A 24,793-nucleotide genomic window follows, 5' to 3' on the forward strand; every position below is an offset into this window, starting at 1 on the left:
TTCCCAGAGTGCTTTTCAACATTAAAGAGACTTAAACAAATCCATTCTATTCACCCCAGTCCGGAAGAAATTGATTATGGAAAGTCCCACCTGGGACCATTTGAAGCAGGCTCAGCTAGTCAGTCAAGATAAGGATTGATGAGGGGACCAGGGTCTTCTGGCTCAGCCCCCAACAGGGAACCCAAGGCCCTATGCCCACGTGTGGGTAAAATGGCCTGGGGGTGGGAAAGAGACTTTTTGGGGCCCCTGGACACAGGAGCCCAATGTACTGTAATCCCAAAACCTGTCAATAAAATCTTGAAGGTTAGCCTAAGGTTAGACTAGGGGAATATGGGGTTGCAGTGGTTGATGGGACTAAGGTGAAAGTTTGGATGAAGATTGGAAGATTTAAACAGATCTTGTATGAAGTAGTTGCATCTCCCTTACTTGAATATGATATAGATATTATGTCTAATTGGGGAATGCTGCCTCTACCTGATATTGCAAAACTGAAGTTGTATTAAGTCTGCCCTTAGGTCAGTATTGATTGGACATGCTAAATGGGAACTATTAGAATTGCCCAAACCTACTCAGGTTGTTAATTTGAAACAGTATAGGATAACTGGTGGACAAAAGGAGATCACTGCTTTGATTTAAGACATGCTAAAGGATGGAGTGTTCGTGCCACCAAATGTTCTGCATAACAGCCTGTATGGCCCGTGGAAATGGCAGACGGCTCATGGAGGCTGACAGTAGACTACAGAGGCCTAAATAAAGTAGTGCCACCTGTGACTTCAGCTGCTCCAGACACGGTATCAATGGTGCAGAGAATGCAGCAGTCCGAAGGAGACTTGTACTCAGTGATTGAGCTTGGAAGTATCTTTTTCTTGATCCCAATCTTGTAAAAGAACCAGCTGCAGTTTGCTTTCATGTGGGAATGATCCCATTTACTTTCACTGTGTTGCCACAGGATTACTTGAATTCACTAGCTTATTGTCATAATTTGGTTAGAAGAGACTTGAACTTGGTGTAGATGTCAAGTGTTAATGATATAGTACACTGAGGATATTATGTTAATATGAAATACCAAAGAACGGGCTAGGGCTGATTTGAAAACAGTGGTGGCCCACATGACCAATAGAAGTTGGTTAATAAATCCAGCAAAAATCCAGGGCCCTGCCCAAATGGTGAAATTCTTGGGAATAACTTGAGCAGGAGCCACCTGTGACATTCCACAGGCAACCAAGAATAAGCTGTTGTTGCTGCCTAGCCCCAAGACTAAGCAGGAGGCCCAACATTTTGTTGGTCTATTTGGATTTTGGAGAATGTATATTCCACATCTGGGAATATTGCTGGATCCCATCTATAAAACTATCCTTGAAAGCACTAGTGATTCTGTTTTGATTGAATTTATTTATATATATATAAAATTTCCCTTGTGAATTCTTTTTTGATTCATGAGCTATTTACTAATGTATTATTTAATTTTCCATGTATCTTTCTGTTATTGGCTTCTAATTTAATTTTGTTATGGTCAGAAAATGTATGACTTGGTACGACTTCAGTTCTTTTAAATTTGTTAAGGTTTGTTTTAAAACTTAGTATATAAATCTTAATGAATGTTCCATTGCACTTTATTTTTTGAAAAAAGTGTATATTTGTTATTGTCTAGTGAATTGTTTCATAAATGCCAGTTAGGTCAAGTTGTTGGTGATGTCATTTAGGTCTTCTGTATAATCACTGATTTTCTACTTGTTCTATCAACTACTGAGATAGGAGTGTTGAAGTCTCTAAGCGTAATTGTAGATTTGCCTATTTCTTGTTTCAGCTTTTTCCATCTTTTCTTCATATATTGTGAAGCTCTGTTGTTAGGTGCATTCACATTTAGGATTGTTATATATTATAGGTGAATTAATTGTTTTGTCATTATGTAATGTCCCTGGTAATATTCCTTGATTTTAAATCTATTTTGTCTGATATTAGTATACCCATTCCAGCCTTCTTTTGATTAATGTTTTCATTGTATATATTTTCTATTCTTTTATATTTAACCTGCCTGTCATTATATTTAAATATAGCTGCAAAACATATTGTCTTTTTTGCTTTCTTACATGTTAAAAGACAAAGCTGTTAATCTTTGTCTTTTAATTGGTATGTTTAGATTATTTAGATTTAATATAATTGTTAATGTGATTGGTTTGAAAACAAACATCTTGCTAGTTGCTTTCTTTTTGTTCCATCTGATTTTGCTATTTTTCCTCTACTTTTGGATGATTTGTATTTTTTGTTATTCCATTTTATCTCCATTATTAATATACTTTTTTAAAAAATGTATTGGTTACCCTAGACATTACGATATACCTTTTTATTAATTGAAGTCTACCTTCAAATGATAATATGATACTTTTAGTGGTATAGTTGTATACCACACTTTTAGTATAAGAACTATACAACATACTCACCATTACTTCCTCTCATCCCTTTTGCTGTTGTTGACATGTTGTTGCTCTTTTTTATATGCTATAAGCACACCTTACATTGCTACTGTTTTTGCTGTAGACTAGGAATTGGCAAACACCAACCTGCAGACCAAATCCAGCCTACCAGCTGTTTTTGCAAATAAAGTTTCATTGCAACACAGCCATCTCCATTTGTTTATGTATTGTCTATGGTTGCTTTTGGAAACCCTGGTGGTGTAGTGGTTAAGAGCTACAGCTACTAACCAAAGGTCAGCAGTTCAAATCTACCAGGTGCCCCTTGGAAACTCTATGGGGCAGTTCTACTCTGCTCTATAGGGTCGCTATGAGTCCGAATCGACTCAACGGCAACAGGTTTGGTTTTTTGGTTTTGTTTATTGTTGCTTTCACACTACAACAGCAGAGTTGAGTAGTTGTGACAGAGACTATATGGACCACAAAGTCTGAAATATGTATAATCTGGCCCTTAACAGAAAAAAAGTTTGCCAACCTCTGCCTTAGACAATTATCTTTTTTAGTAATTAAAAGTAAGAAAAAGTGATTTTAACATTTACTTTCCTTTATACCACTTATAGTGCTCTTTATTTCTTTATGTAGATCCAAGTTTTTCCTAGCGTATTTTATTCTTGGAGAACTAACTTTAACATTTCTTGCATTGCAAACCTGCTAATAATAAATTTTGTAAGTTTTAGTCTGAAAGAAAGTTATTATTTTGCCATAAATTTTGAAAGTTATTTTTACTTTGCATAGGATCTGGGTTGACAGGTTTTTTTTTTTTTTTTTTTTTTCCTTTTACCACTTTAAAGATATCACTACATTGTCTCCTGGCTTGTACAGTATCTAACAAGAATTCAACTATAATTCTTTTCTTTGGTACCTCATATGTAATTTGCCTTTTGCTCTGGTTGCCCTCAAGATTTTTGCTTTATCTTTGGTTCTTAGTAGTTAGAAAATGGTATACCTGGGTGCTTTTTGGTTCTGTTTGTTTTGCTTGTTCTGCTTTGGTATGTTTGTAGTTTCCTGCTATTATGTCCCCTTCACCCTCCCAGTGGTAGCCTACTGCTACTTTTTTCTTGGTACTTGCTGATCTGGTGAAAGGAGGCAGAGCCTTTCTATATTGTCCTATTTCAGCCTTCATTATAGCAGTGATACGGGTTCGCTTGTTTCCCCTCAAAGATATATTGAAGTCCTAATGGCCAGAACCTGTGAATATGACCTTATCTAGAAATAGATAATCAACATGAGCTAAGGCCATATAGGGCAAGTCCTAATCCAATATGACTGGTGTCCTTATTAGAAGAGAAGAGACATAGATGCAGACACAGAGGGAAGAGTGCATATGAAAATGGGAGCAGAGATTAGAGTTATGCAGTCACAAGCCAAGGAGTGCCTGGAGCTACCAGAAGCTAGATGAGGCTAGGAAAAATTCTCTCCTAGAGATTTCGAGAGAGCATGATCCTGCCAACACCTTGATTTCAGACTTGTAGCCTCCACAACTGTGAGAGAATGAATTTCTTTTGTTGTAAGCCATCCTCTTTGCAGTACTTTGTTTGGGAACTAATACAGGTAGGCCCTGTGATCCTGGATCTTGGACATGGTAATTTCTCAGTGATCAGGTCCTTCTCCCGGCAGTAGAAGATCTCTACTGGTCTGGTCCTAAAAAAGTTTCCTTACCCTCCTTTTTCCCCTATTTGCAGTGTTGGCAACAGGGTCTACTGCCCTTTGCCCAGCAGCTTCCAATTTCTATTCTGTAGGGAATGGATCTCAGTGGTGCTTTATACTTTTCCTACAGTGGCTAGTGCTCCCCTCATGCAGACGTACATCACCAAGGGATGCCAGATTCCCAGTTTGCTCCCCACCTTTCTCAAGGATATCTGGTGAGTCTATGGAGAAGAGTTTGTTAATGGGTGAAAACTACCCTTTCGATTGTACTCTCAAGAGCTTTATTCTCCCATGCTAGTCCATTCTTGGTAATTCATCAAATATTTTGGCTGAATTCTTATTACCAGCTTGTTTGGGTCCTAACATCTCTTCCTCTCATGCTCTGCTCCATGGAGCAATTGTCTTTCCTTAGATTTCAGGATAGTTGGTTGCTGTGAGAACTCAGCTCACTGATTGATTTTGTGTGACAGTCAGCTTTTTCTGGTAGTAAGGGTGGGAGTGATACTCTTTCCAGATTTCTATATCCTAAGTGGAAGCTGGAATCTTCTATGTTATAAATATATTTTATCAGTATGTGCTTTTTTTTCCTCTCACTTTTTTCGGTATCTTTTGCCCACAGAACACTTTTATTTTAATGTATTCATATTTATTAATCTTTCCCTTTATAGTCTGTGTTTATGAAGTCTTGTTTGAGAAGTATTTCCCTACCGTGAGTTCATAAATAAGCTTTTTCTTTGCAGAGAAAAATGAGGCCATTGGGGAGAACATTTTTAAGTTTCTGTCCCTCACTTGTCAGATTATGTGTTCTTTCCTAGTCACTCCTTCCCTTCCTCTAATTAGAGTGGATTGCATCATCTAGATTTCTCAGATTGTGCCATCAATCACATCGTTTTTACTTAATCTTCCGTTCCTTGTTTTTTTATTTTATTTCTCATTATGTTCCTTTTGCATTTAAATATGCTCATGTGTCCTCATTCTTAAAAACAAAAAAGCTATCTTTTAACCCAATGATCTGTCAACTTCAGAAACACCAGTTTAGTGGAGTGATGAGATAACACATCTCCCTCAGTGTCTCCTCTCTGTTGCTTCTCACATCACAGCCTGTGCTTTCCCATTGAACTTCTTGTCTTCTTACATATCTCTGTGCATAGGGTTGATACCTCAGCCCTTCTGTTTTCTCACTCTACACTTTCTTTAATTGACTTCATGCACTCCTTGACTTCAGCCATCACCAATACTTTCAAATGTACTTTTGTAGCCTCAATACCTCTCCCAAGTTCCAGACCCATGTGTTCAACTGCCTTCTGAGTATCATAAGGCACCTCAGAAATGACATGATTAAAACTAAACTCATCATCCTTGCCTAAAATTCCTCCTCCTTTTTTTTCCAGATAGTTTAGTGGTCCATAATTTACTGAGTGTAACCCAAGATTCTTGTCTTTCATTATTTCAGCTCTAATATCACATCTAATCCCATCACTAGCACCAGTTAATTGTATTTCCCAACTTGCTTCAGAATCCATGTTCCCTTTTCTAATCAGCTGCTTCTTTATTGGTTTAGGCTCTTGTTACTATTTATTTATTTATTTCCTGGAATATTTAAAAAAAAAACTCCAAACACATTGATTTCTTTATCAAGCTGCCACCTTCCGGTCAATTCTCTACTTCGAAACTCTAGTGATCTTTCTAAAATTAAAACCTGATAATGTCATTCCCTGCTTAGAGGATATTTAATATGGCTTCTTTATGTCCTTGAATTGAGCTTAAGAGCTTGGTTGATACCCAAAAGATTGGTAGTTCGAATCCACCAGCTGCTCCTTGGAAACCCTATGGGGCAATTTTACTCTGTCCTGTAGGGTTGCTATGAGTGGGAATCAACTCCAGGAAGACAGGTTTTAGTTTTCTGGAGACTGGCCTTCAGGCTTCTACACTATCGTAACTCTTCTTATCTCTCTAAATTCTTCTCTGGAAGTAACTCCGTTTTATCTAAGAAGCAATAGTGAAAACGCCTCATGAGGTTTTCAAATTGAGTTTTCAGTAAGTACTTCAAGAAATCCATAGAGGAAAAGTAAGGTCAGAGAGTGAGTAGCGCCTGTATTTCCCAACCCCAGTTCAAGCATGGCAGCTCTGCTTTTATCTGTTTTATATGTTATGTTAACAATTATAGTTTATGAATTGCTTGCAGCTCTCTGACTTGTCATGTTCTTATTTTCCCATATCTTTCATTCCTGCTGTTCTTTTGGCCTGGAATTCCATTATCTCTCTTCTTTACCTAATTCCTCAAACCATCCATGTAGTTATCCCTGGTTTTTTTTAAGCCCTCACTTGGGTGCTTTTTCCTTATGCCTCCATACTCTGATACACTTTTCACAACACTTACCATTCCATTGTAATTATTCACTTGATTTCCTCCCCCTTAAGACTTTGAGTTCCTTTAAAGGCGATACGAAGTTGTTTATGTCTATATCCTCATTGCTTGGCATATACGCATAAAAAACCCGTTGCCGTGGAGTCGATTCCGACTCCTAGGGACACTGCAGGACAGAGTAGAACGGCCTCATAGGGTTTTCAAGGCTGTAAATCTTTACAGAAGTGGATTGCCACATATTTCTCCCTCGGAGCCACTGGTGGCTTTGAATTGCCAACCTTTTGGTTAGCAGCTGAGCTATTAACCACTACACCACTAGGGCTCCTGCCTGGCGTATAATAACTGTTTAGAATATGTTTATTGGCAAAGCAAAGGAATGAATAGATATTTATCTAGTGTTCATTAGAATCTAGCTTGATGCTATGGGGGAATAAGGAAGAGACACAAACTTGGGCTCTGACTTAAAGTTATTTTATAAAAGATTGCTGTTGTTCCTGTTGTGTGCTATTGAGTTGATTTTAACTCATAGCAATCTCAAGTGACAGAGTAGAACTGCCCCATAGTGTTTTCTAAGCTATAATCTTTATGGGAGCAGATCACCAGATCTTTCTCCCATGGAGCCAGGTTGGTTCCAACTGCCAACCTTTCAGATAGCAGCCGAGCTCTTAACCCTTGTAGCACCAGGGCCCCTTTATGAAAGATTAGAGGACATTATATGTATCTAACTAATTACAATATGAAGTGGAAAATAGCAAATAATTTTGTAAGAAAAATGAATTAAAGGGGAGTTTTGAGGGGCATGATATGTATTGCTTTCAGCTGAGGAAGGTAGGGAAGCCATCATGAAAGAGGTGGTATTTATACTTGGCCTATAGGATTTGAAGACAAGTCAATTGGAGAAGCATTTGTGGATGATAGAATGGAGCATAGAAAACCACTGTGAGCATGTGACTTCATTCTTTTATGGATTTGATGTCAAAGTTGTCATCAACTGTACTCCACAATTGACTCGAAGAGAGTAATAAATTTTGGCTGAGTCAGTGAAGAATACCAGTATTAGAGTTTTGTTTTTTGTTTTTGTTTTTTTTCAAATTTGTATATTGCTTTGTAGGAAGGAAAACTCATTAAACTGTTTTGTGCTGGTAAATCATTTTGTTTACGTCTGAGAATTTATCTGTCAGGAATTAACCCAGACAAATAAATAAAATGAAAGAAATCTTGACAAAGGGAAAATATTTCCATAGTAGTATTCATTTTCCCAATTGTATTGGGAAAATCTGTTGCAAAACACCTCTTTAAAGTGTTAAAAAGCAATGATGTCACTTTGAGGACTAAGTTGTGCCTGACCCAAGCCATGGTGTTTTCAGTTGCCTCATATGCATGCAAAAACTGGACAGTGAATGAGGAAGACCAAAAAGGAATTGACACCTTTGAATTATAGTATTGGCGAGGAATAGTGAATATATCATGGACTGCCAAAAGAATGAACAAATCTGTCTTGGAAGAAGTACAGCCAGAATGCTTCTTAGAGGCAAGGAAGGTGAGACTTCATCTCACATACTTTGGACATGTTATCAGGAGGGACCAGTCCCTGGAGAAGGACATCATGCTTGGTAAAGTAGAGGGTCAGCAAAAAAAAGGAGGACCCTCAATAAGATGGACTGACACAGTGGCTGTAACAATGGGCTCAAACGTGGAAACAATTCTGAGTATGGCACAGGACTGGACAGTTGTTCGTTCTGTTGTACACAGGTTTGCTCTGCGTCGGAATCAACTCAATGCCACCTAACAGTGACAACAATATTCACTAAATGTTTGTTTTGGTATAGGTCCTCTAGAAGCAGATGGCAAGACAGCATGAGACATGCAAGAGATTTATTGGGAGAACTTGAAAAGGACAAAGGGTAGAGAGAGCAGGAGTAGGAGGGGAGAAACTTCCTACCATAATGCAGAAAAGGAACGAAGGAGAATTGAATGGGCAGAGCCTCAGACTGCGGTGCAGCTCTGAGAAAGTCTTGGTGAAGCTCACAGGAAGCTCCAGAGCAAAGACTGCCCATTAGTAGAATCTTGCATCTTGCAGAAATGGTCCGACCAATATCTCTGCAGCGCTTTTGGCTGGGAGCATATGGTCTTGGTGTGAACCTTGTGGTGGATCTGAAATCATGGAGACTGGAGGCTCAGCCACCTCTGTTTTTCACAGCAGATCTCCTCAAGGAGATCTAAATGGTGCGCATCCGTGAACATACAATGTACACACCATAGACATTTGCCTCATTTATAGTTGGCACAAATGGTTAAACACTCAATTACTAAGCACAGTGTTGGAAGTCTGAACCCACCCAGAGGCTCCTTGGAAGGAATGCCTGGGTATCTACTTCTAAAAGTTCACATTCATGAACACCCTGTGGTTCACAAGTTTTACTCTGCAACACTTGGGGTTGCCATGAGCTGGAATCGAATTGACAGCAACTGGAAATAGTTGTTTTATTTTTTTCTGTGATTTATTGACAGAAAATTTATAGTGATTGTTTTAGGCTACAAAACATCCTTATGTTTGGAGACATTTAATGTCTTTTTGAAAGGAAATTAAATACTTTCATAGATTGTTTTTGTGAAGAGTGAAGATATGTTAAAAGTTTCAGACAATCATCTGCTCAGCTCTGAACAGGATCAGACTTTTCTAAATAGCCAAAAAAAAAAAAAAATCCTTGATTCTTTAGGAATGGACAAGTTATGCCCTGTCATTCTTTTTCAAAACTAGAAAATATCTGCTTGTTCTGCTTTTCACAATTAAGTTCATCAATCCTGAGGGATAATGGGACAAACAGGGATGTTTGACTCTGTTGGTGATATTTAGTTCAACTTCTACATACAAATCACATATAATAATATACTTCGCTTCTAAACTGCAAATCGCCTTAGATGAATAATTGAATTTTTACAAAATTCATAACCATCAAAACAGCTACAAGCCTTGGCCCACGTTCTTTCCTAGGAAAGAAAATGAGATTGCAGAGAGTATTCACTAAAAAATCCATTTACTTTTGATATAAGCTAATTCATTTAACTCTTTTTTCAATTCTGTCTTTTTTTTTTTTAAGAACATTTCCTAGATTTTTAAAATAAATTGCCTTCCTTTCTTCATTTCATTGGGAGAGATATGCTGGGATTTTTAAAATATTCCATATGAAAGAAAAATCATTTAAATACTGAAAGCATTTCAATATTTGTGGCAAGGGTGACAAGTTTCAATCTCATTGAAAGTGCAGAAAAAATGTAATTATTATTTTTTCCTATTCGTTACTTGATCTATAATGAGCTCCCAATAGCTGAAAGCAGAAAAATAAAACTAGATAGATTATTGTTGTTGTTAGGTGCTGTTGAGTTAGTTCCAACTCATAGCGACCCTGTGTACAACAGAAAGAAACACTACACGGTCCTGTGCCATCTTCACAATCGTCTCTATGTTTAAGCCTATTGTTGCAGCCACTGTGTCAATCCATCTTGTTGAGAGTCTTCCTCTTTTTTGCTTATCATCTACGTTACCAAGCATGATGTCCTTTTCCAGGGACTGGTCCCTCTTGATAGCATGTCCAAAATACATGAGATGAAGTCTCACCGTCCTCACTTCTGAGGAGCATTCTGGCTGTACTTCTTCCAGGACAGATTTGTTGGTTCTTCTGGCAGTTCATAGTATATTCAATATTCTTTGCCAATACCATAATTCAAATGCATCAGTTCTTCTTCAGTCTTCCTTATTCATTGTCCAGCTTTCACATGCATATGAGGCAATTGAAAATAGCGTGGCTTGGGTCAGGCGTACCTTAGTCCTTAAAGTGACATCTTGGCTATTTAACACTTTAAAGAGATATTTTGCAGCAGATTTGCCCAATGCAATACATCATTTGATTTCTTGACTGCTGCTTCCATGGGCAGTGATGGTGGATCTGAGTAAAATGACATACTTGATAACTTCGATATTTTCTCCCTTTATCATGATGTTGTTTTTTGGTCCAGTTGTGAGGATTTTGGTTATCTTTATGTTGAGATGCAATCCACACTGAAGGCTCTAGTCTTTGATCTTCATCAGTAACTGCTTCAAGTCCTCTTCACTTTAAGCAAGGAAGATTGTGTCATCTGCATATCACAGGTTGTTAATGAGTCTTCCTCCAATCCTGATTCAGTGTTCTTCTTCATATAGTCCAGCTTCTTGGATTATTTGCTCAGCATACAGATTGAATAAGTATGGTGAAAGAATACAACCCTGATCCACACCTTTTCTGGTTTTAAACCATGCAGTATCCCTTCTTTTGTTCAAACAACTACCATTTGGTCTATGTACATGTTTCTCATGAGCACAATTAAATGTTCTGGAATTCCCATTCTTAGCAATGTTATCCATAATTTGTTCTGATCCACACACTCAAATGCCTTTTCACAGTCAATAAAACACAGGTATCTTTCTGATGTTCTCTGCTTTCAGCCATGATCCATCTGATGTCAGCAATTATATCCCTTTTTCCACATACTCTTCAAAATCCAGCTTGAATTTCTGGTAGTTCCCTGTCAATGTACTGCAGCAACAGTTTTTGAATTATCTTCAGCATAATTTTACTTGCATGTGATATTAATGATAGTATTCGATAATTTCCACATTCCATTGGATCACCTTTCTTTGGAATGGACACAAATATGGATCTCTTCTAGTCAATTGGCCAGGTAGCTCTTTTCCAAATTTCTTGGCATAGACAAATGAGAGCTTCCAGTGTTGCATCCTTTTGTTGAAACATCTCAATTGGTATTGTGTCAATTCTGGAGGCTTGTTTTTTGCCAATGCCTTCAGTGTAGCTTGGACTTCTTCCTTCAGTACTATCAGTTCTTCGTTATATGCTACCTTCTGAAATGGTTGAATGTTGACCAATTCTTTTTGGTATGGTGACTCTGTATTCCTTCCGTCTTCTTTTGATGCTTCCTGCATAGTTTAGTTTTATGCCAATAGAATCCTTCAGTGTTGCAACTCGAGGTCTGAATTTTTTCTTCAATTTTTTCAACTTGATAAATGCTGAGTGTGTTCTTCTCTTTTGGCTTTCTAACTCCGGTTCTTTGCACATTTCTTTATGATACTTTACTTTGTCTTCTTGAGCCTCTCTTTGAAATCTTCTGTTCAGCTTTTTTACTTCATCATTTCTACCGTTGCTTTAGCTACTCTATGTTCCAGAGCAAGTTTCAGAGTCTCTTCTGACATCCATTTTTGTCTTGTCTTTTCTGTCTTTTTAATGACCTTTTGCTTTCTTCATGTATGATGTCCTTGATGTCATCCACAGCCCATCTGGACTTCGGTCATTGGTGCTCAATGCCTCAAGTCTATTCTTGAGATGGTGTCTAAATTCAGATTAGATATACTCAAGTTTATACTTTGACTCTCATGGACTTGTTTTAATTTTCTTCAGCTTCAACTTGAACTTGCATATGGGCAATTGATGGTCTTTCTGCAGTCCACCATTGGTCTTGTTCTGACTGAAGATATTGAGCTTCTCTGTCATCTCTTTCCACAGATGTAGTTGATTTCGTTCCTCTGTATTCCATCTGGCGAGGTCCATGTGTATAGTTACCATTTATGTTGTTGAAAAAGGTATTTGCAATGAATAAGTCCTTGGTTTTGCAAAATTATATCATGCAGTCTCCCATGTCCTATCACCAGGGCCATATTTTCCAAGTTCTGATCCTTTTACTTTGTATCCAACTTTTACATTCCAATCACTAGTAATTACCAATGCATCTTGATTGCATGTATGATCAATGTCAGACTGCAGAAGTTGGTAAATATCTTCAATTTCCTCATCTTAGGCATTAGTGGTTGGTGCCTAAATTTGAACAATAGTCTTATTAACTGGTCTTCCTTCTCAGGGATGAATATTATTCTATCACCGACAGCATTGTATTTCAAAACAGAACTTGAAATGTTCTTTTTTCATGATGAATGTGACACTGTTCCTCTTCAATTTATCGTTCTCAGTGTAGTAGACCATATGATTGTCTGTTTAAAAATTGCCAATACCAGTCCATTTCAGCTTACTAATGCCTAGGATATAGATCTTCAAACATTCCATTTCATTTTTGACAACATACAGTTTTCATTAATTCATACTTCATACATTCCATGTTCCTATCAATGCATGTTTGTGGCAATTTCTCCTCATTTTGAGTCATGCCACATCAGCAAATGAAAGTACTGAAAACTTTACTCCATCCATGTCATGCAGGTCAACTCTACTTTGAGGAGGCAGCTCTTCCCCAGTTGTATTTTGAGTGTCTTCCAATGTGAGGGCCTCAACTTTCGGCACTACATCAGACAATGTTATGTTGCTATCCATAAGGTTTTCACTAGCCAATTTTTTCATAAGTAGATCATCAGATCCTTCTTCCCAGTGTGTCTTAGTCTGGAACATTTGCTGAAACCTACTCACCATGGATGATTCTGATGGTATTTAAAATACCCATGGCATAGCTTCAAGCATCACAGCAAAGTACAAGCCACCACAGTATGACAAACTGACAGATGAGTAATGGAGATATATAGACAGGTAGGTAGGTAGGTAGGTAGGTAGATAGGTAGATAGGTAGATGTGTTTAACCTTTTAGTCCACTATTGTTTAAATCTTCATTTGTAGGATAATCTAAGCTGTACTTTTAGAAAATACTTGTTCTGTTTAAGTATCTCTAGATAGCCTCCCGTTCTCCCTGCTTTTCTCCCTAAGATTGTGCCCACATATTTGAGGAAGAGGCCTTACATGACCATGTGGTATTGAACAAATGGAGCTCACAGGTCTCATTCTGTTACTCAGTGAATGCTTGTTATTGTCCACTGAGGTATGGAAAAACTGCCCAGATGGTTCTCATAAATTTTGTCTCACCCATTTGGTTGGAGTAATTCATAGACTGTCCTCTCTCAGTCTGGGCAGTGATTTCTCACTAACTTGGTGTCACCTTGGTTCTTGATGGCAGAGAAAATCTACTGAGTTTTTTGAATGTCCTCCATCTGCCGGTTGGCTTGGGAAGCCAACACTACAGCCTCTGCTTCAGGGCCATCATATCCCTTTTTACATGCAGCTCAAGTTTAACCTGCTAGCTATCAGCTCAGCTTTCTTCTTATCCCACGTTGAGGGCCAGTAGGCTCTTCTTAGTCCCATCTATGACAGAGAGAAGCAGAGGGAAAGCTTGGGCTTAGACTGAGGCCCTATCACCCTGCCCTGGTGGGTGGACCCTCTTTCACTTTTAGGAGAAAATCCCATATTGGAGCAAGGGCAACTGGAAAGGTGGCCTCCTCCCAGGTTTACAATAGGGACACAGGACATCCGCCTGCCATCTACTACTGTTGAACTTCCCTTCCTTTTGAGTCTTTAAAGTCCTAGATAGGAGCACAGCTCTGTGACCCCAACCCCTTGCTTTACTGGCTTCTATCCCTCTTTTTCTACTTTCTTCTATCTTCAGCTTCATGGATGCCAGAAATGTCTTCAGCCCACTACATAAAATTTCTAAAATTTGGTCAACCAGGTATAGCCCTCAATATGTTAAATGAGATATAAAGGATTTAACAGATCCTGCTTCCTCAAACCTAATTGTTTTGCTGTTTCCTACCCTAGAGTGATAAATATAAAGGTTGAGTCTCTATAGAGATGGCTGTGAGGGAAAAATGATTTTAAATAATTAAGATGCATTTTTTTTAATATTTGCAAAACAGTTGCCCTCTTTAGAACCTTATACATGTGATCACAAGAACAGATCTGACTCCTCTTTTTCCTTCTTTCATCTCTGTGTTTTTTATTACAATTCCTCTACCTTTCTTATTTCTTGTATCTTTGTTTTATTTATTTATTTATTTTTTAAATCTCCAGTTTGGATGGGGTCTTAGTTATACAATGCCGCTATGACAGAAATACCACAAGTGGTTGCTTTAACAAACAAATTTATTTTCTTACAGTTTAGGATGCTAGAAGTCTGAATTCAGGGCACCAGCTCTAGGGGAAGGCTTTCTCTCTCTTGCAATTCTGTAGGAAAGTCCTTGTCTCTTGCCAGTTTCTACTCCTTGGTTTCTTGGTGATCCACATGTGGCATAGCATCTGTCTTCCTCCATCTGTGCTTCCTTGCTTCTGTGCCTAACCTGCTCTTTTTGTATCTCAAAAGTGATTGGTTTAAGACATACCCTACACTGATATGGTCTCATTAATATAACAAAGGAAAGCCTATTCCCAGGTGGGATTACATCCACAAGTATACAAAAAAACAAAAACAAAAACAAAAAAACCCACCAAACCCGTTGCCATCAAGTTGATTCTGACTCATAGCAACCCTATAGGACAGAGTAGAACTTCCCCATAGGGTTTCCAAGGAGCAGCTGGCCGACCTTTTGCTTAGCAGCCAAATGCTTAACCACTGCAACACCAAGGCCCCATATATCCACAAGTATAAAAATCCAAAAAACCAAACCTATTGCCATTGAGTTGATTCCAACTCAGAGTGACCATAGAACTCTATAGGACAGAGTGGAACTGCCTCATAGGGCTTCCAAGACTGTAAACTTTATGGGAACGAACTGCCACAACCTTCTCCTTCAGAGCAGCTGGTAGATTTGAACTACTGACCTTTCGATTATTGGTTGAGTGCTTAACCACTTCACACAGGGCTCCTTCCACAAGTATAGGGGTTAAGATTTATAACATATATTTTTTGGGGACACAATTCAGTTCATAATATGTGGGAACTATATTATTTGACGCTGCAGCAGAAGTAGGCTATTAATAAAACACAATTATAACTAAAGCCATTCTCTTTAACATCATGTCCTGTACCCACTATTCACCACAGGAACGCTGTTTATCTTCGCATCAAGATGCTCTTTGGTTTGCCTATCAGTTTTGAGTAGCCAGCACTGTACTGCAGGCTTCTAAGGTTGAACCTGCAACATTTTGCCCCTTCGTAGTGTAATGTTTCTAATTTTTGCATGTATGTTAGTCTTGTCTTCTTAATTAGCCCTAATCTTCCTGTGTGATTTTATGTTGTCTTTTTTAGTGGGAAGTGAAAAAATATTAACAGCTAACTGTTATTACAGTGGTCAGTGAGAAATAACTGAATATATTTATAAATCATCTCTCTTCCTCAGGGAAGAAGAAGAGAACCAAGTGTATTTTTTGAATATTATGAGCATTTGATTTGTAGCTCTTCTGAGTGAGACAAAATATATGAGAACTGATATGGGTAGCAACCATGCTTATAAGCTATCTCTTTCAAATATGTTTGTAGTATGTAAAAACCACAATCTATAGTAGTGCATGGTTGCCAAACCAAAAAATTTCCAGATACAGAAAAGGAACAGTTTTACCTAACCATAACCCTAGGTAAATGCTATATTTACAGCTAGAAATGCAGTGGTTTTCTAGAGCTTTGCCAACAATGTACCTGATTCCTTCTTAAGTATGTGCTTTGGTAACAAATGTCAAATTGGAAATTTGTTCTCAAGTGCAGCAAAGGTAGAATGAAAATTAATAAAATCACACAAGAGCTTGTCACATAATCCTTGTGTGTATTTGGCTTGATTTTCTCTAAAACTGTATTTGCAGGTAGTGAACTAGTATTGAAGGCATGGTATTCTAAAAGTGGGGCTACAGTATTTTTACTCAAATAACGGGAGTCTTCTACATTTGTTTGCCAAACACTCCCTCCCCCCATAAGGTATTTCATAAGTGCTCTGTACTAATTTTTTTTTTTTTTTACAACAACATGTGAAAAAATTGGCATAGCAGTTCTTACAAAAATACCTCTAGATGGGAGGGAGCCAAGCAAATGTAGAAGGCACACATTATTTGTGTAAAAATATGGTATGTTAATGAGTCTTTGTAGGCATTTTACTTCAATCTTTTCCTCCCCTTAAATTACCCATGTACCCCCACACCTACATACAGATTTGACATTAAGTTCATTAATTACTCACAATTAATGTGCTTAGTTGTTATTTTTCTAAGATTCATCCATATTGTCTTACTTAGGTCCCCTTTTCAAGAACAGAATTAATAACATAATTGGTCAGGATTAGGGGTTGAGTCTTTGGTCAAGAAATATAATGAAGTTAACAGAGCCTTTGCGTATGCATGGAAGTCTGCTACAGGTAGTAACACACTATTAGGATTTGTCATAAGTTCTTCAGAGAAAGTGGTGCAATAAATATGTGTTCTGGACTTATCAGAAAAGACATCTATGTTTAATGGTAAAAATGTAAATTAGGAAGTGTTATCTTACTTCAAAGCATAATTTTCTAATTGATGGCTTTGATCTAATTGCTGATGCAGTGACACTGTACCCCAGAAAATATTCTTGGCTGTATTCTTAGAATCCAATATATATTTATCTGCAACTTTATTGTAGTATTTCTAAAGATTCAAGATCCTTTCTGGATTTAAATTTTTCAAGATGGTCTTTAAAAACTACACAGAATTATAAATAAAGCAGCTTGGTTAAGGACAACAAAGGAGGCTGTTGATTTGTGAAGACTGAGACCATATCAGTATTCCAAACCAAACTTGATTGCTGCTATCTTATTAAACAGCATTGGGTAGACATTTAAAGATTTTTATACATTTTAGTTCGGCTGGTAATTTGATTTAAAATAACATTGATTTTTTTTCTTTCCTAACTCATTCTCAGTCATGTATATCATGCTAAATATCAAAATGAGTTTGTAACTATTTGAGGCTATCTCTATAACAGGGTATTAAATTCTTGGAGAGGCTTTCTTTTCCCATGCTAATTTTCATCAGTTTGCTGTTACTTGCATTTCCCTTTGTGCTTTCTGGAATTATTATTCATTCTTTTCACCACATACCCCAATCATGAACCAATTAAACTTTTATCAGGCAGAGTAGCAAGAGACTCCCTGGGTAATAATGTGGTTGGAAACTCCCTGGTACAACCTGTTGGCTCATCTTGGAAGAAGGGTGTCATGCCAAATTATTTTTATGTGCTCATGAATAATGTTCTAACAAGGGTGGATGGAGAAATGAGCACAAAGGGCAGTTCTAATGGAAAAAATGATAGTAATATTCACCTTGGTAAAACACGCTAATTCTTTGACAAGATGCTATCTGCTCTTGCTGCTAAATTAGGTGCATATTAAGTTAGCAGCCCCTAACTTAATGCTAGCAGCTATCTTACAGGACGAACTAGAAGAAGAGAAAGACTATACCTTTTAGGATTTGGATTTCCCTCATATGGTTTTATAATAAGTGAGTAGGGAATACCTATTTAGCCCAGAGTTTATGGTACATTAATTGGGGGGATTGGTCCAGGAAGTATGAGGAGTAGGGTAGGCAGGAAGAAAGCACATATGAAGGTAATAGTAATTTTTAGCTCTATACTGAGCTCTGAAGTTAACTGAGATTTTCACTGTTGATGTTTCCTAAGGGCAGAATTTCAGAGTGGGATATCAGGTCTTTAGTGTGAAGATACGTCTACGCCAAACCAGGAATCATTGACAGTTACATTTGGACAACAAAATTTAGCAAGTTAAACTGTGAAGGTTGATCATGGAAATCAAAGAGGAAGGAACATCAGAAGAAGGCCAACACTTTCTTCCCACAGCCCAGGCAAATGATACTGGGGACTTCCAGTTCACAAGTAAGTGTATGTATGTGTTCCTTCCGGTAGCTCTCTGAAGACACACATGTATGTGTATTCTAACAAATAGGATGAAGTTAACCAACTGAACTGTTTTCGTTTGCACTATTTATTTTGGTTGTGGGTATCTGTGATATGCCTCTCATCTTGTATCTTGGGTGAGATAGATTGTCCATCAAGTGGTTAAATATCAAATAGTAGATTCCAAGTCCTTGAATATGTATTAAGACATTAATAAATACTTTTTAAGTATACCCTAGTTAGCATTTATAAAATCTTATATGGAATAATTTATTGTATATTTTATTTTTTAAAACTGAAAGTCATTTAAGTTGAAGGCATTAGGGAATATGGTTACTTTAGAAACCTAGACTGTCCCTACCATACCAGAGAGCCCTCAGTCACATAAACAAAGTAACCTTGGCGATTTGGCCAGGGTTTGCATTTGAACATTAAAATCAATTTTTGTGCTACTCAAATAATTAAAGTCATTGGAAGTATTCTGTGTTTTCTCTCATACTTAAAATTGCAGCATTTGGGTTTTAGTGTTCAGTATGAATTGTGTCTTTTTTGCTTCTTTTCAGAAGATTTCTGTTGGCCAATTATTTGACATTGGCAAACATATGCCTAACCTTCTCATTTAATTTACGGATTAAATAATCTTTAGAAAACGGTATTGGTTGGAAGCATTTTTGAGAAATTTGGTTGTCAGAGCTTACAGCAGAGTTAATTGTTAATAACCTTTTTAAAAATCAGACTATTTGAAGTTCACAAAAACCTACCTAATGAATGTCACTCTAACCTCTCTTGGAAAGTCTAAAATTGTTAACCACAGCATTATTAAATGTCAGCAAAGGAGGGAGGGTATTATGTGAAAAAAAGTTTTAACTCCGTAAATGAAAAAAAAGGATCATTTTTATACAACAAGGTTGTTCAAACAATGTATTAATGATTAAATGCTAGTTAAATTTAAATGGTATCTTATAAAGTCACCAGCAAAAGAAGCAACAAGAAATGGAGTTTTAGAATCTTCTTACATTTATTGCCAAATGGTTTACTTTTTCATAAATTTTAGTTTTGCTTTTTTTGACCACCCATGTGTTGTAACAAATGGTATCCCATCCATATATCCAGGCCTCGTTCACTCTTGTTTGGGTGTGGTCTTCAGGCATCCCCTGCCACATTATTTCTTGCCTCAACTTGATCTTTCTGCCTTCTGACTTATAGCAATCCCACGTATGTCAGAGGAGAGCTGTCCTCCATAGAGGACATTGTAACATGCTGATTTTTTGAAAGTAGATCACCAGGCCTTTCTTCTGAGATGCCTGTGGGTATACTCTAACCTCTAACTTTTTGATTAGCAGCCAAGCATGTTAACTCTTTGCACCATCCAGGGACTCTTCCTATTAGATGTTCCCGTCTCCTTACCTTTATTCTCAGACTCATTTTTCCTTCCACCTCATCTTAATTCATTTAGTCATGTAGTTAAGATTAAAGAACAAAAAATTACTGACTAAAGGAATGGAAACATTTAAAACAGAATGTAAGTTTGAACTATAAGTAAATTGGCAGAATAACCGTCACCATAATGCCAACCATAACATCCATTTCATAACAGTGACTATTAACTGCAGGTCAGTGAGATTTGAAAGATCCATGTAAAAAATAATTTGATGAGGTGCTTCATTTTGAAGTTTCCACCTCTATCTACATACATGGAAAAGAAACAGACACAGTAGAAAAATGTTCTATCATATTCATAATGGCATACAAAAACAATATTTTGACTTTCTTTATGACTACAGAGCTAAATAGATCAATCAAAACTTTAGTCACATCGAATCCTGCTACAAATTATGCCCTGTTCTCAGAACTGACTGCTTACAAGCCTGATTTACCAAGTTTATTTGTTCTGCCAAATAATATATTTATTACATCTAGTCAGGATGAAATATAATTCTATATATTGAAATATTCTTGATACTGAGTTAAATATTTTTTATCTGAATTTTCATCTGTTATTTATAGGTATTCAGAAGACTCCAGATGAACCACAGCTGGAATTCATCCTTGGTAAGGAATTCCATCTTTTTAATATCAACAATAATAAAATAATACGTATAGTAGTTTGCAACTTATAGGTACATTACCTGTATCATTACATATTTTACAAACTTTTTCAAAGGTTGTTCTATAAAAAATTTTATTCTATGAGGTAGATATCATTTTCCCCAATTTATAAGGAAAGAATGTGGGCTGCTGAATAGGTCGCTTAGCTGTCCAAGAATACAGAGATCAGTGGTGATAGGACTGTATCTCTCAACCAGGTTTGCTGATACAAACCAGGTGCCCAACACTCATTCTAATATAGTGACTGCATTATGTTGCTAATCAATGTTTCTGGAAATCCATTTGTTTAATTACCTACTCCTTGGGCTGGAGGCTGGCCACATGTAGTTTTCCTGTGAGTTCCTTTTGGCATATACAAGATTCTTGCTCCTTTCCACCTCAATTGCTCAAAAACTCCTCTTACTCTTTTATCTTGATTTTTTTTTTTTTTGAACAGATCCTTAGTATTCAAGAATTTAACTTTAATTTAAAGGTTTGACTTGCTTAAGCAACTCTAAAGTTCTGTCAATTGTAGAAATGTATAACCTTGTTCAAGGATGAATTCAAAATAGGCCCTCCGAGGCTGGGCCACTGCTTAGCTAATGAGTGGTCCCTGCTTTGTTTTTGAATCAAGTATGACTAAAAAAAAAAAAAAAAAAGACCGTTTGGAAATTAACTGCAAAGAAGCATTTAAACAAGATGAAAATATGTTTCATAAGAACTATCTAAAGAAGTTTCTTGTTTTTCTCCCATGGTTCTGGAATCTTTAGAAAGATGAGCATTATTTTTCCATCTTACTTCTCATTAAATTTTAGACAATAACACATGCATATATTCAATTTCATATACAGAGATCACATACATTTTGACATTCAAATCTTTACATGAAAATATACATACTTTCCTAAATTTTGAGAGCAAACTGAAATATATACATTCACTATCTTTATAGTTTGTAGTGGTTTGAAGTCTCAAATATTTTTGAAACATACAGATTTATTACATAATAAATTAGGCTTAACATTTCCCATTGCTCAAAATATTGTTTAAAATATTCCATTTGAAGCATAATTTATTGAGACAAAATTGTATATATAATTTTTTTAAACATTAGTTTTTTTTTATAGTTGTATCTAAAAGTTAATGTTATTTGAGAACAAAATATTCCATTTTGAAGCATAATTTGAGACAAAATTGTATATATAATTTATTTTTAAACATTAGTGTTTTTTTATAGTTGTATCTAAAAGTTGCTGTTATTTGAGAATTCTAGATTTTTTTGTTTTCCCAGGTATTTAGAAGCAGATAAGAATTTGAAAACTTAAACTTTTGGAGTAACACCAATAAAACTATTTTTTTCCCTAGAGGTTTCTCAAATGGTATTACATATAAAAAGAACTCATGTTCAGAACGGGAACTGAGGAACAAAAGGAAGCCTAGCCCACTCACCCTCCTGCCCCATGACTCATTGACTACAACTCTTGCTACTTGAACTTTATCAGTCTTTCATTTTCAACAGAAAACAGAAAAATTTTACCTTTTCAATAGAACTTCCGAGAAGGGAAAATTTGTTAGGTTGTTTCAGTGTATTTCAAAACACAGATAAAGCAAAAAACTAAACCCGTTGCCATCAAGTCGATTCTGACTCATGGTGACTTCATATGTTACAGAGTAGAACTGTGCATAGGGTTTTCTTGGCTGTAATCTTTATGGAAGCAGAATGTCAGGCCTTTCTTCCACACTGCTGGGTGGGTTCAAACTGCCAACCTTTAGGTTAGCAGTGGAGTGCAAAACAGTTTGTGCCTCCCAGGGAACTTCAAGACACAGATAAAGCCTTCTTATTTGCATGTTGGAGAAGAGGGAGTATCTGAAGGAGGCAAAAGCAATTAGAGTTGGAGGCTGTTAGGTAAACATGGTGGCCACCTTGGAAAGACAACATGCCTAGGCCAAATGCCTGTCTTCTGTTTCAATTAAAATTATGTCTTCTTTAAAGTCCTAATAATTCTATTGTTTCAAAAGCCTAGTCAACTTCAGTAACAATGCTGTCGTCACTTAAATTTCTGGCTTTGAATCACAGATCTAAGAGATTAACATCTGTGAGAATTTATTCAAGATAGTATTTCTTCACTTGGAAAAAAATCTTTCAATTAATTTTCTTTATGTGTTCATAAAATATGCTAGAATTCTTTTTTTTTTAACAAAAAATTTATACATATATTGTTATGCAACACTAGTTGTAATCCCCGTAATGTGACAGTCCGGGTTTCCCGTGTCCATCCAACCAGCTCCTGTCCCTTTCTACCTTCTCATCCTGCCTCCGGACAGGAGCTGCCCATTTGCTTTCGTGCATCTGCTTGAACTAAGAAGCACACTCTTCACAAGTATTATTTTATGTTTTATAGTCCAGTCTAATCTTTGTCTGAAGAGTGGGCTGCGAGAATGGTTTTAGTTCTGGGTTGACAGAGCATCCGGGGGCCGTGGCTTCGAGAGTTCCTCCAGTTGCAGTCAGATCATTAAGTCTGGTCTGAAGTGAATTTGAGTTCTGTACCACACTTTTCTCCTGCTCCGTCAGGGACTCTCTGTTGTGTTCTCTGTCAGGACAGTCATTGGTGGTTTACTAGGATTCTTAACAACAATAGTTTTATCCTATGAGATAGTAAACAATGGCTGACGAGTGAACAAAAGTTCACTGGAGAAAGTTACTTAGCATCATTAGTTTATTATTGTGTTGTTGATCCTAGGAGACACAGTCCCCAAACTCTGTATTTGTTATGCTTCTTCACACTTTAAAAGATCCTCAATTACATTGTTTTCTGAAGAATAGTTTTTAAAGTACTCTTTTAAAGACATTATGTCTAAATCCTTGCTGGTTTCACTGTACATTTTTGTCACTTTTCTTGAATTTTTTTAAAAGCAATGGCTACGACAATGGCTCAAGCATAACAATGATTGTGAGGATGGTACAGGACTGGGTAGTGTTTTGTTCTGTAGTATATACATTGCTATGAGTTGGAACGGACTCCAAGGCACCTAACAACAAACACAACATTATATGAGTGATGTCTGTTCATTTTATAAAGAATAATGAGAGAATAATATCTTTCTAAATATTTTTATTAGTTTAAAAATATGCATATTTATTTAGTCAGAAAAAAAGCAAAGTGTCTTAAAACAAAAGCAAATTATAGGAAAAAAATAGACTAAACAAGGTGGGGGAGTTTTTTCTACCCAGGACTAAATTTTTGATATTTGGTTCTCTATTCTTTGCGAAAGTGTTCAAATAAATTGAGAATTTCAATGGTTCTACTTTTTAAATTGGGATAACAGCTACACTAATCATCTTGATAGGTGTTATATTGCTTTGTGGAGCCCTCGTGGTGCACTGGTTAAGTCTTCAGTGGCTAACCAAAAGGTAGGCAGTTCAAATCCACCAGCCGCTCCTTGGAAACCCTGTGGGGCAGTTCTACTCTGTCCTGTAGGGTGGCTGTGAGTCGAAATTGACTCAACGGCAACAGGTAGTTTTTTTTTTTTTTTTTTTTTTGTAATATTGCTTTGTAAAAGTTATTTTCCATCTAGGATTTTTTCTCCCTGTCTGTGTGCTGCTATAAAATCATTATATCTTGCTGAAGTTCCTCTGCTACGTCTTTGTTCAAGTAAATGAGATGGGAGATCCTTAGTCAATTGAGCAAGCTAATTGGCTACAAATGCCTTGATAGCATAATATAAACATGTACTGAAACAGTGACTGTCTCATGTCCATTGTTAACTATATTTTTAATGCCTGACTGCATTTAAATTAAATAATTCACCCTTACAACTGTGACTGTGCTTCCACACTCCTTTCATTAATTCACTTGAGTCTATTGATACCCTTTCTGTTTCCACACACACACACACACACACACACACACACACAAAACCCAAACCTGTGGCTGTCTAGTTGATTCTGAAAACTAATAATTAATGAAAAACCTAAGAGAACCCTGATTTTGTTTGTGGTTTAAGAAAATTGTTTTCATTTCAAAGAAGCTGACATTTCTTAAAATCTGAGTAAGTTTATTTCTTAAAACCAACGTGAAAAATGTTTGTAGAAGACTAATCTTGACTAAGATATAAATGAACTATTTATCTATTTTTTTAAAATTTATCCTCCCAGATTATGCTAATAATGGTAATCTAACATGCCTCCATTTACCATTTCTAGAATCAATAGAATACTTATGAGAATATGTTTGTCATACTTTTTTATATGGACACCACATATATCATAAATCCAAAATAATACATACTGGTACATATTAAATATGTAGGAGAGAATGACAGGTACGTGTTTGTATGTGTTCTTGTGCTCTTTACTTGACATCTTGAAGTCATGTTCATGAAATTAATTTGTACTTTGATGACTGATACTCAATGGAATTCAAATGACCAGACACATAGGGTACATTGAAAGACACTTTTGTACATATCAACAAGTCTCAGGATAGATTACTATTGGAATGTGGGGACATAGAAGCTGAAGTGTAATCCA

General features: G+C 36.7%; 1 protein-coding gene across 9 annotated transcripts in view; it reads left to right on the forward strand.

Annotated features, from left to right (window-relative positions):
• INPP4B (inositol polyphosphate-4-phosphatase type II B) overlaps positions 1–24,793 on the forward strand; it is a 961,283-nt gene that overhangs the window by 459,912 nt on the left and 476,578 nt on the right. For 7 of the 9 annotated variants that reach the window (XM_023739719.1, XM_023739717.1, XM_023739716.1 and 4 more), the window contains 2 exons: positions 17,941–18,153; positions 20,182–20,226. In XM_023739719.1, the coding sequence (XP_023595487.1) occupies positions 18,063–18,153; positions 20,182–20,226 (136 nt within the window). In that variant the 5' untranslated portion in view covers positions 17,941–18,062. Of the gene's footprint in view, positions 1–4,273; positions 4,334–17,940; positions 18,154–20,181; positions 20,227–24,793 lie in introns of those variants that run through there. The other 2 variants (XM_023739720.1, XM_023739718.1) reach the window with 2 other exon arrangements.

This window comes from Trichechus manatus, unplaced genomic scaffold (assembly GCF_000243295.1).
Source record: "Trichechus manatus latirostris isolate Lorelei unplaced genomic scaffold, TriManLat1.0 scaffold00139, whole genome shotgun sequence".
In the NCBI taxonomy this organism is placed as follows: Eukaryota; Metazoa; Chordata; class Mammalia; order Sirenia; family Trichechidae; genus Trichechus; species Trichechus manatus.